This window comes from Protomyctophum parallelum (assembly GCF_964188405.1).
Source record: "Protomyctophum parallelum genome assembly, chromosome: 19".
Taxonomy (NCBI): Eukaryota; Metazoa; Chordata; class Actinopteri; order Myctophiformes; family Myctophidae; genus Protomyctophum; species Protomyctophum parallelum.
The window spans coordinates 22,481,731-22,495,292 of NC_139717.1; the positions used below are offsets into that span (position 1 = coordinate 22,481,731).

Here is a 13,562-nt window from a genome sequence, read left to right on the forward strand (position 1 = left end):
ATAAATATTACACCCACATTAGGTATCCTCTAAATTGTAGTTACTGTGGGCAGGGTTTGAATGACAATAACCTTTGCAACCAAAACAAATAATTTAAACATTAATAATAATAATAATAATATCCTCAAAAACTATTATTGGAATATTTGATTATTATGACCCATCCATAATTACAATTAATTATCTATTTAATAAAATATCTTACTTGATTATTAAAACAAAATAAAACATTTGCTTGATAACTGGTCATTTTAGGTTAAATCAATTCATCTCCACGGAATATTAACTAAGCCGCGGAATCAAGGAATGTTCTCCGCGGATTCCTGTGGGGACTATACCTAATGTGCCATAGTAAACCAGTGACCTATACAAGTATACATAGTCTGAGGACAATCTGGAGACTTGATTCACTAATTGGGTAATATGATCAAAACCTAAACTTTGCCACGGACGAGACATCTCCCCCCCACCTCAAGGCCTGAACGGCCGGGAAGCCTGAAGGGACCGGCCCGACGACGCCGACGACGCGTGCCTACTCGCGGAAGAAGAAGAAGAAGAAGCCCCTCCCCTGGCGGCATGGTCGTCCTCCTCCCTGACCACGCTCATCCTCCGCGGCAGCAGCTTGAGCGGGAGCGCGTCGTCGCCGTTGTGCACGTACGGGAAGAGCGCGTCGGTGAACGTGTGCTGGAAGGCGTGCAGGAGGGCGCCGGCGTCCGGGTCCCAGAACGTCAGCTTGCCTCGGCTCCAGTCCAGCTGCACGCGCACCCTCCGGGGCTTGGCCTTCACCTGGATGGTGGCGACGGAGCCCGCGGGCTTGGCGTGCGCCGCATACTTTCCATCGTAGAGGCTCACCTTCCAGCACTGGGCCACGCGCTTCCCCTTGCGCTGCGCCGAGTCGGCGAGCACGCCCACCGTCCAGTGGCTGTTGTCGCCGACCTCCACGTCCCAGCTGTGCGGCCCGCCCGACGAGCCCAGGCCCGACTGGGCGAGCACGCGGCAGTAGAGGTCAAATCGCTCGGGGTTGTTGGGGAGCCGCTGGTCCACGGCTCCACGCCGCACGGCCGTCAGGTCGTCGGAGAGCACGAGCCGTGCGTGCGCCGTGTTGGGGTCCAGCACCACGGGCGCGTACGAGACCGCCTCCTCCCGCATCTTGTCCCAGACGCGGTGGGCCAGGTTTCCCAGGTGCCGGGCCTCGTCGATGAGCGCCCCCGTGACGGGCTGCGGGTCGCGCAGCGAGAACTGGACGCGTTCCACGGCGGCCCGGTGGCTCTGCAGCGTGACGCCACGCCCGGCCCTCAGCTCCTCCTCGATGGCTCCGATGGTGCCCGAGAGGGTCGACATCTCCCGGCTCAGGCCCTCGATCTTCTCCGCCATCGTCCGGCTCTTCTTAGACTCCTCCTCCCTCAGCGCGGCAATCCTGGCCTCCTCTTCCTCCCGCAGGAACCGATGAAGCTCCTTGAACCGTTCCCTGATCTTCCTCTCCGTGTTCTGGGCCTGGACCTTGATGTGCTCCGCCGTCTGGTCGCAGTTCGCCTTCGCCTTGGTGAAGACCTTCAGCTTCTCCTGCAGGAGCTCGAGCGATTCCTCGGCCGCCTCCCTGGGGTCCATCTTCCGACGTTTCTCCTGGACGAAGGTCTCGCACAGGTTCTTCAGGGCCAGGTTGCAGGGCGGGTCGTCCATGGACGATATGTTCTTGCAGACCGGACACTCCCTCATGTCCTTGTGCGTCCACCACTCGTGCAGGCAGGCTTTGCAGAAGCTGTGGCTGCACAGCAGCAGAACGGGGTGTTTGAAAACGTCGCGGCACACGGCGCAGGAGAAATCCCCTGAGAAGCTTTCCGACAGAGACGACTCCATTTCTGGGGGGGGGGGGGGCAAGCTAAAAACACGCACCGTGTCAACTCGAATCGTGTTATTGCTCTTTTTGTTGTGAGTAATCCTGGTTCTTGTTAAATTTCCACACTCAGCCGACACGGAGTAAGGAAAGATCTAGCTCGATATGGCCTTCTGTAGCTGCGGAAAAAAATGGTTTGCGTTCTCCCTTTCTGATTCCGTTTATCTGCAAATAAACTGTCTCTGAGTGGCCGTCATGGTGACGTCAGCGCACTTGAACAAGAGTGGTGGACATCCAGCCTTACAGAGCCATAGAGTAAGACAGAGTTACACAAACTCCGTTCACTTCATGGGGCTTCAGTCCAATCTCTTCTACATAGAATTATATTGAGCATGGGGATAACCGGAAGTTTACGGAATGCATTGGAGTCTATATGGGCTCGCGCAAGTACAAGAACCACGTGAGCGGGCTGTTTTCTGCCCCCTCAATGTCTCAACTTTTCTGCACCTGCACCATATGATGATGACCTCATTGATGAGCTCATTGGTGACTTTCTACTTCCTTGGCCTACTATTTATTGATGTGTTAAATAGCCATCATAGATCCATAACGATAAAATATGTGACACACACAGAAAGGATTGACTTTCTTGATGTAATAATCTTCAAGGGCCCAAACTTTAACACAAACGGGAAACTAGATTTAAAAGTATTCTTTAAAGAAACAGACACTCACACCTTACTACACAAAACGTCATTCCACCCTACACAGGATTAGTCAAATCACAACTACTAGGATTCCATAGGATTTGCACGCAAAGAAGTGATTTCAAAATATCTTGTAAAACGCTAAGAGGATACACTAGGACATTCCTCCGGAAAGCTCACAATACCTTTTTAGAAGTAAGAGTGCGGGATCCAGGCCCTAAATTTGCCCTGATAACCAGTTATTCAACACAGAGAAGACTAGCCAACAACAGAATAAAAAGGAATTTTGTGAACCGAACGGATGATCTTCTAAAGATTATAAAATTATATTGGCATACAGAAAAAAGAAAAATCTTAAAGACTATCTAGTACACAGCAACTTTGCCCGTAAATCCATGCTCCAAGCAACAGACTGCAGACATAAACATTGAAGCATGGACCTCTCGCAGTCAACAGTTACTTTTGTAGTTTAGCTTGGATTTCTACATTGCAATATTGATACTTTACTATTATGTGAGTACTTTTGCTGCATGAAACTTGTTTCCAGGAATCTGAAGTCCATATTCGTCAAGATATGCAGAGCAGTGTTGATTTTGACAACACACTTTGACATGTTTTAGTTTTTGTCGACTAAACGTTGACTAAAAGTCTTCTCGCCCATTGGAAGGACAATATCAGTCACCAGAGAGAGAGAGAGACAAGGACGGATGTTTTCAATGAATCCTTCTGGAACCCCTTTTGGTGTTTTAAGCATTATGTTATGCATTATCTGTTGAAAAATAGCAGATCTAAAAGCTCATAGCGCGGCACCAAGTGCTGTGCTATGAGCTTGTAGCTCTGCTATTTTTTAACTGGTGGGCGTGTCCACATAGAAACGACATTTTAATAAATACTACACTCTTTTTTAACACATTCTTCCTCCATATATAATAATACATATATAATATTATATATTTTATAATAATAACAATAATAATACTAATAATTCTATTAATAATAATAATAATTATTATTATTATATTAATAATAATAATACGAAACAAACGCACGCACGCACATATGTGGCACACATCTTTGACTATAATGCTTTCAGAGCGAACACTTTCAACTCAAATCTTTGCTTCTGGTGGGGGTCCCTGGAACAACATATTCTCAGATGGACTTGGCGGACAATTTCATATATCTTTGGGGGTCCTTGACATGAAAATGTTTGAGAACGACATTGGGGTTTTTCAGAAAACTGTCAGGATCGCGTCTAAATGGGTTAAGTTAGGTCCCGGGTCGGATGCTGCATACGTTAACACATTGTCTACTTGTGACGGAATAGTCCGTCATATATAATCCAACTGTCAACTGCTTCCGACGGAACACCGCCATATAAGCTTTATTATTGATTATTGATATTATTGGTTTTTGGTTTTTTTCTGTTTTGTGTTGGGGTTTTTTTGCTTGGGCTTTCCTTCTTCAGCGATCCTAGACCGGTTTCGCGCATGTGCACTGCAGTTCACTTGTATACAGGTGGACTGAAAAAGGCTCATGAGTTTAAATCAACGGAGCCTCTCCATGGTTTTGACAGAACGCCAATGTTCGGAGGTCTTTTCTGATTGTCCTCAAACCCGGAAGATAAACCTTCCCAATAAAAGAAGCCTTGAAGCGGCGTAGTTTTGCTGACTTCTAAAATACAAAATAAATGTAAATGTGAGTGTGCTTTCCAGAGACTATTTTAGCGTCTGTGTACCTTTGTTATTCCACAGGGAAATTATATTCTCATCACAGGCTATGAGACTACAAAACAATGAGAACCAAAAATAAATACATCACACCCGTGTGAAGTGAGGGGCGCTCTTACCATCGTACAGCATCACGACGTATTGGGAATTTAGTGTTCGTGTTGGACAAAAATAGACACGATGCCTAAACAGACGTTACCAGGTCGAAGGATGCTCTAAAATATCCATAGACTTTGCTGCCATAGTGTAACATTACTTTTGAGAACCAGGGGTTGGGGAGGGGCTATTGCGCCCCTCAAAAATAAGTGAGAAGAAGTCATCATCATCATCATAATCATCATCTTATAAGCCAACGGATATTTCATTTTTTTATTTTTATTTTTCCGGAAATGAAAACCGGAGCGTTTGTTACGCAGGGAATCTGGACACAGCTGAGCACCTCAATTAATTGATATTAAAAAAGGCGTCCTTAGGCGTCAGTGGCAACGGGGTGAGTTAATCATCATCTTCATCATCATCATCATCATCATCATCATCATCATCATCATCATCACCACCATCATCATCATCATCATCATCACCATCACCATCATCATCAACATAATCTTCATCATCAACATAATCATAATCATCATCAGAATCGTCTTCTTCCTCATCATCGTCGTCCGCTTCATCGCCTTCGTCATCCTTATCTTCGTGGCCGTCGTGGCGGTCGTCGTTATCGTCCTCTCTTGTCGTCACGCTAATAATCCTCCTCGGCGCCACCTTCAGGGGGAGAGTGGCGTCGCCGTTGTACACGTTGGGAAAGACCCTCTCGGTGAACCCGGCCGCAAAGGTGTGTATGTGCGCGTCGCCGTCACGGTCGGCGTCCGGGTCGGAGAAGGACAGCCTCCCTCTGCTCCAGTCCAGCGTCACCCGGATCCTCCGGGGCTTCCGCCTCACCGACAGGTCGGTGAACGAGCCCGGCGTGTACGCCGTGTATTTGCCGTCGTACAGGTTCAGACTCCAGACTTTGCCACCGCCGCTTTTCCCCTTCCGCCGGAACGACTCGGCCAGCACGCCGACGCCCCAGTCCGCGTTGTCGCCGACCTCCACGTCCCAGCTGTGGCGTGGAGACCCCGGGCCGAAGCCCTCGGAGCCCAGGACGTACAGGTACTCGAACCGCTCAGGGTTGTCGGGAAGCTGCTGTCTCCTCTCTCCGCGTCTCACGCCGGTCAGGCCGTCGGAGAGGACGAGTCCCGGGTGCGCCGTGTTGGGGTCCAGGATGACGGGGGTGTAGGAGACGACGTCCTTCATCTTGTCCCAGACTCTGAAGGCCAGGTTTCCCAGGTGTTTGACGTCGTCTATCATGGCCTCCGAGACCGGCTGTGGGTCCTGCACGGTGAGCTGGACTGTTTCCACCGTGTCCTTGCAGTGCTGCAGGAATGACGCTGACGTGTGTTCGGCTCTCAGCTCCTCCTCTATGCCGTTGATTTTGTGCGAAAGAGCCGATATGTCTCCGTTCAGAACCTCGATCTTCTCCTTCATCGTCTGGCTCTTCTGCTTCTGTTCCTCCCTTAGCGCGGCGATCCTGGCCTCCTCGTCCTCTCGCAGAAACCGATGAAGCTTCTCAAACTGTTCCTTGATCTTCCTCTCCGTGTTTTGGGCCTGGACCTTGACGTGCTCCGCCGTTTGGTCGCAGATTGTTTTGACTTTAGTGAAAACCTTCAGTTTCTTCCGCAAGAGCTTCAGTAATTCCTCGGCTCCCTCCTCGGGATCCGTCTTGCGACGTTTCTCCTGCGCGAAGGTCTCGCACAGGTTCTTCAGAACCAGGTTGCAAGGCGGATACTTCCTCTTGTTGATTTTCTTGCAAAGTGGACATTCGTTTGTCCTCTTGTGCATCCACCATTCCCGCAGGCAGGCTTTGCAGAAGCTGTGGCTGCACGTCAGCAGTACGGGGTCTTTAAATATGTCGCGGCACACGGCACAAGAGAAGTGCTCCTCTGAAAAGGAGACCTGGGCGGCCATTTTAGTTAAAAGTCAGCACTTGGTGGATCCAAACTGGGCCAGTATTTCCTCTCTCAGCTAGCTGCTGGAAAACGTATTGTCCACTTAGTTTTGCTTTCTCTAGAAGTAGACCCCTTTAGAACACTGTCACAGTGACGTCACCGCATGTGAAACTCCATGTAAAGGCTTGACCGTTTCTAAAGGTGCGTTCAGACATGAATTGTATATTCGGCTCGGTTTGTCCCATTTGTGTTGCGCCAGGTCGCGTTTGCGCAATAATCGTCTTTGCATTGACTTTGTATGTAATTGCGCCGCTCCAACCATCCCATCCGTTTTTTCATGTCATATGAAAGCAGGGAATCATAGCTTCAAATTGACATATTGGTTCAGTTTGACCCACCAGTTTTGGAGATATGGCTTATAGAGTAATGTCTTGCAGAAAACAGCCTTGAAAGGTCTTGCAGAAAACAGCCTTGAAAGGTCTTGCAGAAAACAGGCTTGAAAGGTTCACTTCTGAGGTCTCTAACATTACACCTATCGCTACATGTTTAAACATTTATTTCATATTTACATGATTTCAACTAATTTCAGACTTGCTCTAGTATGTGAAGAGTCTGCCTGTGCTATTAACTCATTTTTCATTTTAATCACACCTGTGTGAAGTGAGGGGCTCTCTTATCATCGTACATCATCATGTATCATCTCATACTGGCCAATCAGAATGCCTGTTGCCTGTGATTGGTTAGCTAATTTGCTCGTCTACATAATGTTGTGACTAAATTTGACTGAGGGACTGCCATTGGATTTTTTTTTCCCCGTTTTGATATATTTTGCCATAAGGGAATCGTAGCTTCAAATTGACATTGGTTGTTCAGTTTGACCCACAAGTTTTGGAGATATGGCTTATAGAGTAATGTCTTGCAGAAAACAACGAGTTGAGAAAACAGACTTGAAAGGTTCACTTCTTTAGACTCTGCGTCTGATAAGGCCTAAAGGGATCATCACATAAAATAAAAGTTTTTGTAACTTTTAGTTTGCACCCAACCCAATAAGACATTAACATTCAGTAGATTTTCTGTGGTCTGGCGTTTTCTGGCTCAAACAAGTGCTCTCATTTCATGGTACGGCCATGACAGCAACGGTAGGCCTACAAAAACTCTAGAAAAAAAAAAATATATATATATATATATATATATATATATATATTAATAGAGCACCGAAGTCATGGCGTAACTCGCTCATCCCTTCGATTCCCCTGGTTCGCGGAAGTCATTTCTCTATGGAGAATAACATGGGGTGATCTTAAAATCGTTCCATATAAGCGTTGTGGTCCAAAAATAAACAAGCTGTCTCGGCGTTATTGTCAGGGAGGTGTCTCTGTATCGTTTGCAACAGTCAGTCACTCATATATGATACAGTCTGTTTCTAGCGAAAATGTAACTAATTCAGTAGCAGTAACATTAGCATTTTCTCTCAGTCAGTTGATTCTTAATATCCATATTAGTGAAGTGGCCGGGGTGACATGATTCTTTTTCAAACACAGTTCTTATATGAGGCGATCTGAAATCCCCCTATGGGGATTATAATGCAAATAAAAAGTACACGAACCTGTGGATTTGCGCCCTCTACCGATATTGACGTCAGACTTCGGTGCTCTATAATATTTGGCTTTTCGGATTTCGGCCAACTGTTTCCTATATTAGATATTCGGTTTCGGCCAAGAATGTCCCTTTCGGTGCATTCCTAGTTAATTGTGAGATGAATTCATGTCCAGCATTTTTCCTCCGTTGTGTGTGTACTGCAGGATCACCAAGAACATCCCGACCACCAAGGATGTGGAGCCTCTGCTGGAGATCGACGGGGACGTGCGGAGCTTCGAGGTGTTCCTCTCGTCGCGCACGCCCATCCTGGCGGCACGCGACATCAAGACCTTCCTGCCCTGCACCGTCAACCTGGACCCCAAGCTACGAGAGATCATCGCAGGTATATACGACTAAGGGCCGATTCATACTCCTATTTTAGAGCCGAATAAAAGTCGGTTCGGCGCTGTAAAGCCTACAATTTGACGTCATTTGAGGTTCGGGGGGGCGGGTACCGTCCTAAAGTCGGCTCTTCGGTGCTACTGAAAAATTCTGACGAGCCGAAATCATTTCGGTACTACAGCGCCGAAACAGCGGTAAAATAGGAGTATGAATCGGCCCTTAAAACCCATTTAGACCCGAGGACGATTCTACAAAAAGTCTTCTAAATCCTGACAGTTTTCTTGAAAAAAACCCATGTTTCTATGTCAGTCGTTCTTAAACATTTTCATGTCAAGGTCAAGGACCCACCATATTATATGTAATTAGCCGCCGACCCAAATCTGAAAATATGTTGTTCTAAAACAATTAGTCCCAATACTTGATTCTGATTGGCTGGTTACCATCACGTGACTGTTGTAAATCTCACCGATAATCCACACCTTCAATCACTTTGTATCATCTTGCAGCCTTGTAGCTGTACTGGGGAAGGGGAGCACTTGATTGCCTTACATACGCTGGCGGGCGTGTAAGCACCGCCCGCATTCATATGACTGTGAATGTGTGGCTCCAGGCAGCCCCGTAAAGACATCAAGCGCTATTCTCCCGTCACATAGCCTACTTGCCGAGCAAAACAAGGCAGTGATGTGGCTCACTCTGGTGGGTGCAAAGCGTAGCTACTTTTGTGAATGTAATAGTTTCATTAGGTTAATATTGCTATATGTTTGTAACCGTTTTAGAAAAGCAATAAACCACGCGAGGTCCCAGCTTACCGTGGATTCTACCAGTGAGACGCTGCATGTCGGGTCTCACTACGCCTCTCAGCCATGGTAAAATCCACAGTAACCTGAGACCTCTTGTGGCCTATTGCTTTATTCCAGGGACCTCCCCCAGAAGCAAAGATTTGAGTTTAAAACAATATCGCTGTGAAACAATATATTTTCAAAGATTTTTCAAAAATAGCAGACCTACAAGTTAAAGGACAACTTTAGTTTTTTTCAACCAAGGTTCAAGTTTTAGGTTGTTATTAGAGAAAGTAAAAGATGAGTGTTCTTTTTTTTTTTTCATTTGCTGCTTTCTTTCATTTTAGGGATTTTAGCTGTTTTTGATAGGGGGGCGGGGGCATTCGAGCATGGGGTTAAATATGTATTTTTTTACAAAATATTATGGCGATTTTTTTTATTATTATTTACTATAGTCTTAATAAACCCCAGGAAATTACATCTGGCCACAAAAAAATATCACAGGATCTACTGAATGTGAAGGTAGCCTACTGGGGGGAAGCCACACTGTGTGTCATAGGCTCAATATGTCAGTTTGACACATTCAGTAGAACTCGTGATCTTTTGTGGCCAGATGAAATTTCCTGGGGTTTATTAGGACCATAGTAAATAATAAAAAAATAAATCGCTAATAAAATACATATTTAGCCCCATGCTCGAATGCCCCCGCCCCCCTATCAAAAACAGCTAAAATCGCTAAAACGAAAGAAAGCAGCAAATGAAAAAAAAATAACACTCATCTTTTACTTTCTCTAATAACAACCTACAACATGAACCTTGGTTGAAAAAAATTAAAGTTGTCCTTTAATAGTGCGGCACTCGGTGCCGCACTATTTTTGAAAAATGGTGATGCGGCGCAAATCTTTGATTATATATTCTTTCAGAGCGAACGTTTTGAACTTACATCTTTGCTTCCTGGAACAACATATTTTCAGATGGGGGTCTGAATTTCATATAATTTTTGGGGTCCTTGACATGTAGAGAGAAGACTTCCCGGCAGGCAATTTGGAGCAGGTGCGATGATGACAGAGAGTATACAATGTGGAAGAAGGGACATCCGCACACTGCCACTTGCTAGTTCAGAGCAATTTTATTAATTGAGCAACGTTTCGGTCTTGCGACCTTCCTCAGGCTCAAGGGGTCCTTGACATGAAATATTGAGCACCACTGATACAGCAACAGGTATTTCAGAAGACTGTCAGAATTTAGAAGACTTTTTATTTTATTTCGATGTCGGGCCTAAATGGGTTAAGGGTCGTGAGGCCCAGCTCATGATGTCATCGTTGTAGTAATGAATTATTTATTCATTTATTATTTTTTTGGGTGTGTCAGTGTGTATTATCGGACTTCAAAGCATGAACGACATACACCACAGCCAAGTGGAAAAATACACAAAATCAGCTTGATTAAACAATTTTACTTACAGTAATTACTGTAAGTAAATGAAACAAAACTAGACAAGAAAATAATAAATACATTACACAATGAAATCTTTACATAAAAGATAAAACAATACAGACAATACAATACAATACAATAATAATTAAGCTATTATTATTATTCTCTCAGACGTGCGCGCGGCCCGGGAGCAGATGACCTCCTACCCCCCGGGGGGTCTGCAGGACGGGCCCACCGCCCAGCAGCTTCGGCCCACCTCGGTGTACAGCCAGGTGTCTGCCCTGTCGCCCTCCGCCTCCTTCACGGGGGGCCCCTTCAACGGCCCCCCGGGGGGGGGGCCCCCGCAGACCCACAGCAGCTACTACAGCGGCCTGGCGGGGCCACAGCACCCCTACTATAACCGGGTGAGTGGAGTTCTTCTGGGAGTTTCAGTTTATCTCAGAGCGGGTGCAGGCGCGACGTGGTGCCACCCTATAGGGCAGGTGTGGGCAACTTTAATTTGACAATGAAGAGGGCCACTGTATTTCCACGCTCACTCCAGAGGTTCCACGGGGGTTTCCTCGTCATTCATAACTCCACGGGGTCCGCCTGCAGTCCCCCCGCTCTTACCACTAAGGCCCAAGCGCCTCAACGTTGGGAGAGCCTCACTGGAGTCTTAGACCAACTGTTTGGGAAACGGTGACGTATGCGGACCAAGCAATGGCCTTTGCCCCCAAGGTTCAGTCGCTCTCCATTGGACGGACAGACAGACAGACAGACAGACAGACAGACAGACAGACTGGCAGCATAGGGAACGGTATAGGGAACTGTTGTGTGGGTTGATCATCACGTGCAAGAAAACACGGCCTCAAATGTTCGTTTTAGTTCCCAGCGTTTGTTTGTTTCATGATTTTGCCAAACGCTTTAATTAGCTAGGTGATGTTTTCAGTCTGTCTGTGCTGTGCTCCCGTTTGATTTAGTTTCGCTTGATGTTTCCTGTGTGTGTGCGCGCGCGCGTGCGTGCGTGCGTGTGTGCGCGCGCGAGTGCGAGTGACCCCCTTGCAACCGTTGTTGACAGGAATTGATAATATGCACTGGTTCCAGACTTCCAGATTTCACACCAGAAAGGTTAACATGAGTTTTGTAAAGTCAAACTTTCTGCTTGAGGAATAATGAATGGTGTCAACAACAGTGGTGCAACGTCTCACGTCATCGCATTGACGTTTTGACATTATCTGTTGGATCGTTTGTTTTGATGGATGCCTTTATTTCATATCCTCGCTGTTGGGCAGAAACCTTCGGTCTTCATTACAGATTTAATTGATTTATTTATTAGATCCCCATTAGCTTACTGTGAGTCACAGCAGCTATTCTTCCTGGGGTCTTAAACATATCATCATTAAAACATTTCTTCCATATTATTACATACATTCACATACAACATTCATTCAACACAACAATACAACACTAAACAACTCATGATCCGTCTACTACATTTGATAGCTAGCTCCACAGTACAGTACACACTGTACAGTACACATCTTCAGCATTGATAATAAAGTAAATAGGCTATATCATGGGGTAGGTTTGCATGTTCTCTAAACTGCCTCCCCCTGGCCAGCCGGGGAGCCTGATGGAGGGGAAAGGAACTGGTTGGAATAACGTGTTCCTTCCATGCGCTACGTCCAACCAGGGAAACACTCAGGCATGAAGGAAGCATGAGTTCAAGTCCGTTGCTCTCCCCAGGTTGGCGGAGGGTGTGTAGAGCCCAGGATCACATTAGATAATTGACACAGGGGTGAAAAATGGGTTACAAAATCGTGGGATAAAAATAAAAACGACTGGAGACCCCCAGGGCTCCATGCTAGTGTATTCCCTAGCTTTCGCAGAAGATAGCAGATCAACAAGCTCGCAAACACGTCGCAAAGCTTTCCTCACATAGAGCGCCGAAGTCCTGACGTCCCTCACTCATCCCCTGGTTCATGGAAGTTTTTTCTCTCTGGAGAATATCATGGGGTCATCTTAAAATCGTCTCATATAAGAATTGTGGTCTGGGCGATGTTATCGGAGGTGTCTCTGTATCGTTTACGACAGTCAGTCACATAATTATACTGTATGATACCGTCTGTTTCTAGTAAAAATTTAACTACAGTAATTCAGCAGCAGTAACATTAGTGTTTTCTCTCAGTCAGTTGATGATTTGTAAATCTTCCAAACTGTTATTATATGAGGCGAACTAAAATCCCCCTATGGGGAATAAAAAGCACATGAACCAGTGGACTTAGCGCCCTCTAGCGATATTGACGCCAGACTTCGGTGCTCTATTATGGAGAGTTTTTAATGTTTTCTTTATTTTTGAGTGGTGCAACCACTCCAAGGAACAGAAATGTCCGTGTACACCTATGTGTTTTGGGCGGGAACCCCTTTTGGTGTTTTAAGCATTCTGTTCCACTTCAGCTATTGAAAAATAGTAGATCTACAAGCTCATAGCGCGCCACCGAGTGGCGCGCTACGAGCTTGTACGTCTGCTATTTTTGAAAAATCGTAAAAATGTGGCGCAAATCTTTTAATATTATATTCTTTCAAAGTGAATGTTTTTAACTCGGGTCTAAATGGATTAATGAGCACGAGTATGACTGAGTACCAGTAGGGGCGCTGTTTGCCAGAAACAGAGAGAGAGAGAGAGATAGTATTAGTGCTGCACTGTTGCCTGCTAATGAGAGAGAGAGAGAGAGGAGAGGGGGGGGGGGGGGAGAGGGGAGTTGCACCACTCAGTTTACATGGGTGTGATTTATTTTCATACACTGTTCTGCTCAACAGCGATGATGTCCATGAAGCCAATGCTATGCATTAATTCAGTCTTATTTTATTTTATTCAGTCTCATTTTATCCTCCCATCCATCCATCCATCATCTATGCATCCATCCATCCATCATCCATGCATCCATCCACCCATCCATCCATGCACCCATGCATCCATCCATCCATCCACCCATCCATCCATCCATCCATCCATCCATCCATCCATGCACCCATGCATCCATCCATCCATCCATCCACCCATCCATCCATCCACCCATCCATCCATGCACCCATGCATCCATCCATCCATCCACCCATCCATCCAT

The 13,562-nt window shown here is 46.1% G+C and overlaps 1 protein-coding gene across 4 annotated transcripts in view; it reads left to right on the forward strand.

The window, feature by feature from the left end:
* Nucleotides 1-13,562, forward strand: part of kidins220b (kinase D-interacting substrate 220b) — a 123,231-nt gene that overhangs the window by 74,220 nt on the left and 35,449 nt on the right. For all 4 annotated transcript variants that reach the window (XM_083790008.1, XM_083790006.1, XM_083790009.1 and 1 more), the window contains exons 24-25: nt 8,062-8,240; nt 10,627-10,859. In XM_083790008.1, the coding sequence (XP_083646134.1) occupies nt 8,062-8,240; nt 10,627-10,859 (412 nt within the window). The remainder of the gene's footprint in view (nt 1-8,061; nt 8,241-10,626; nt 10,860-13,562) is intronic.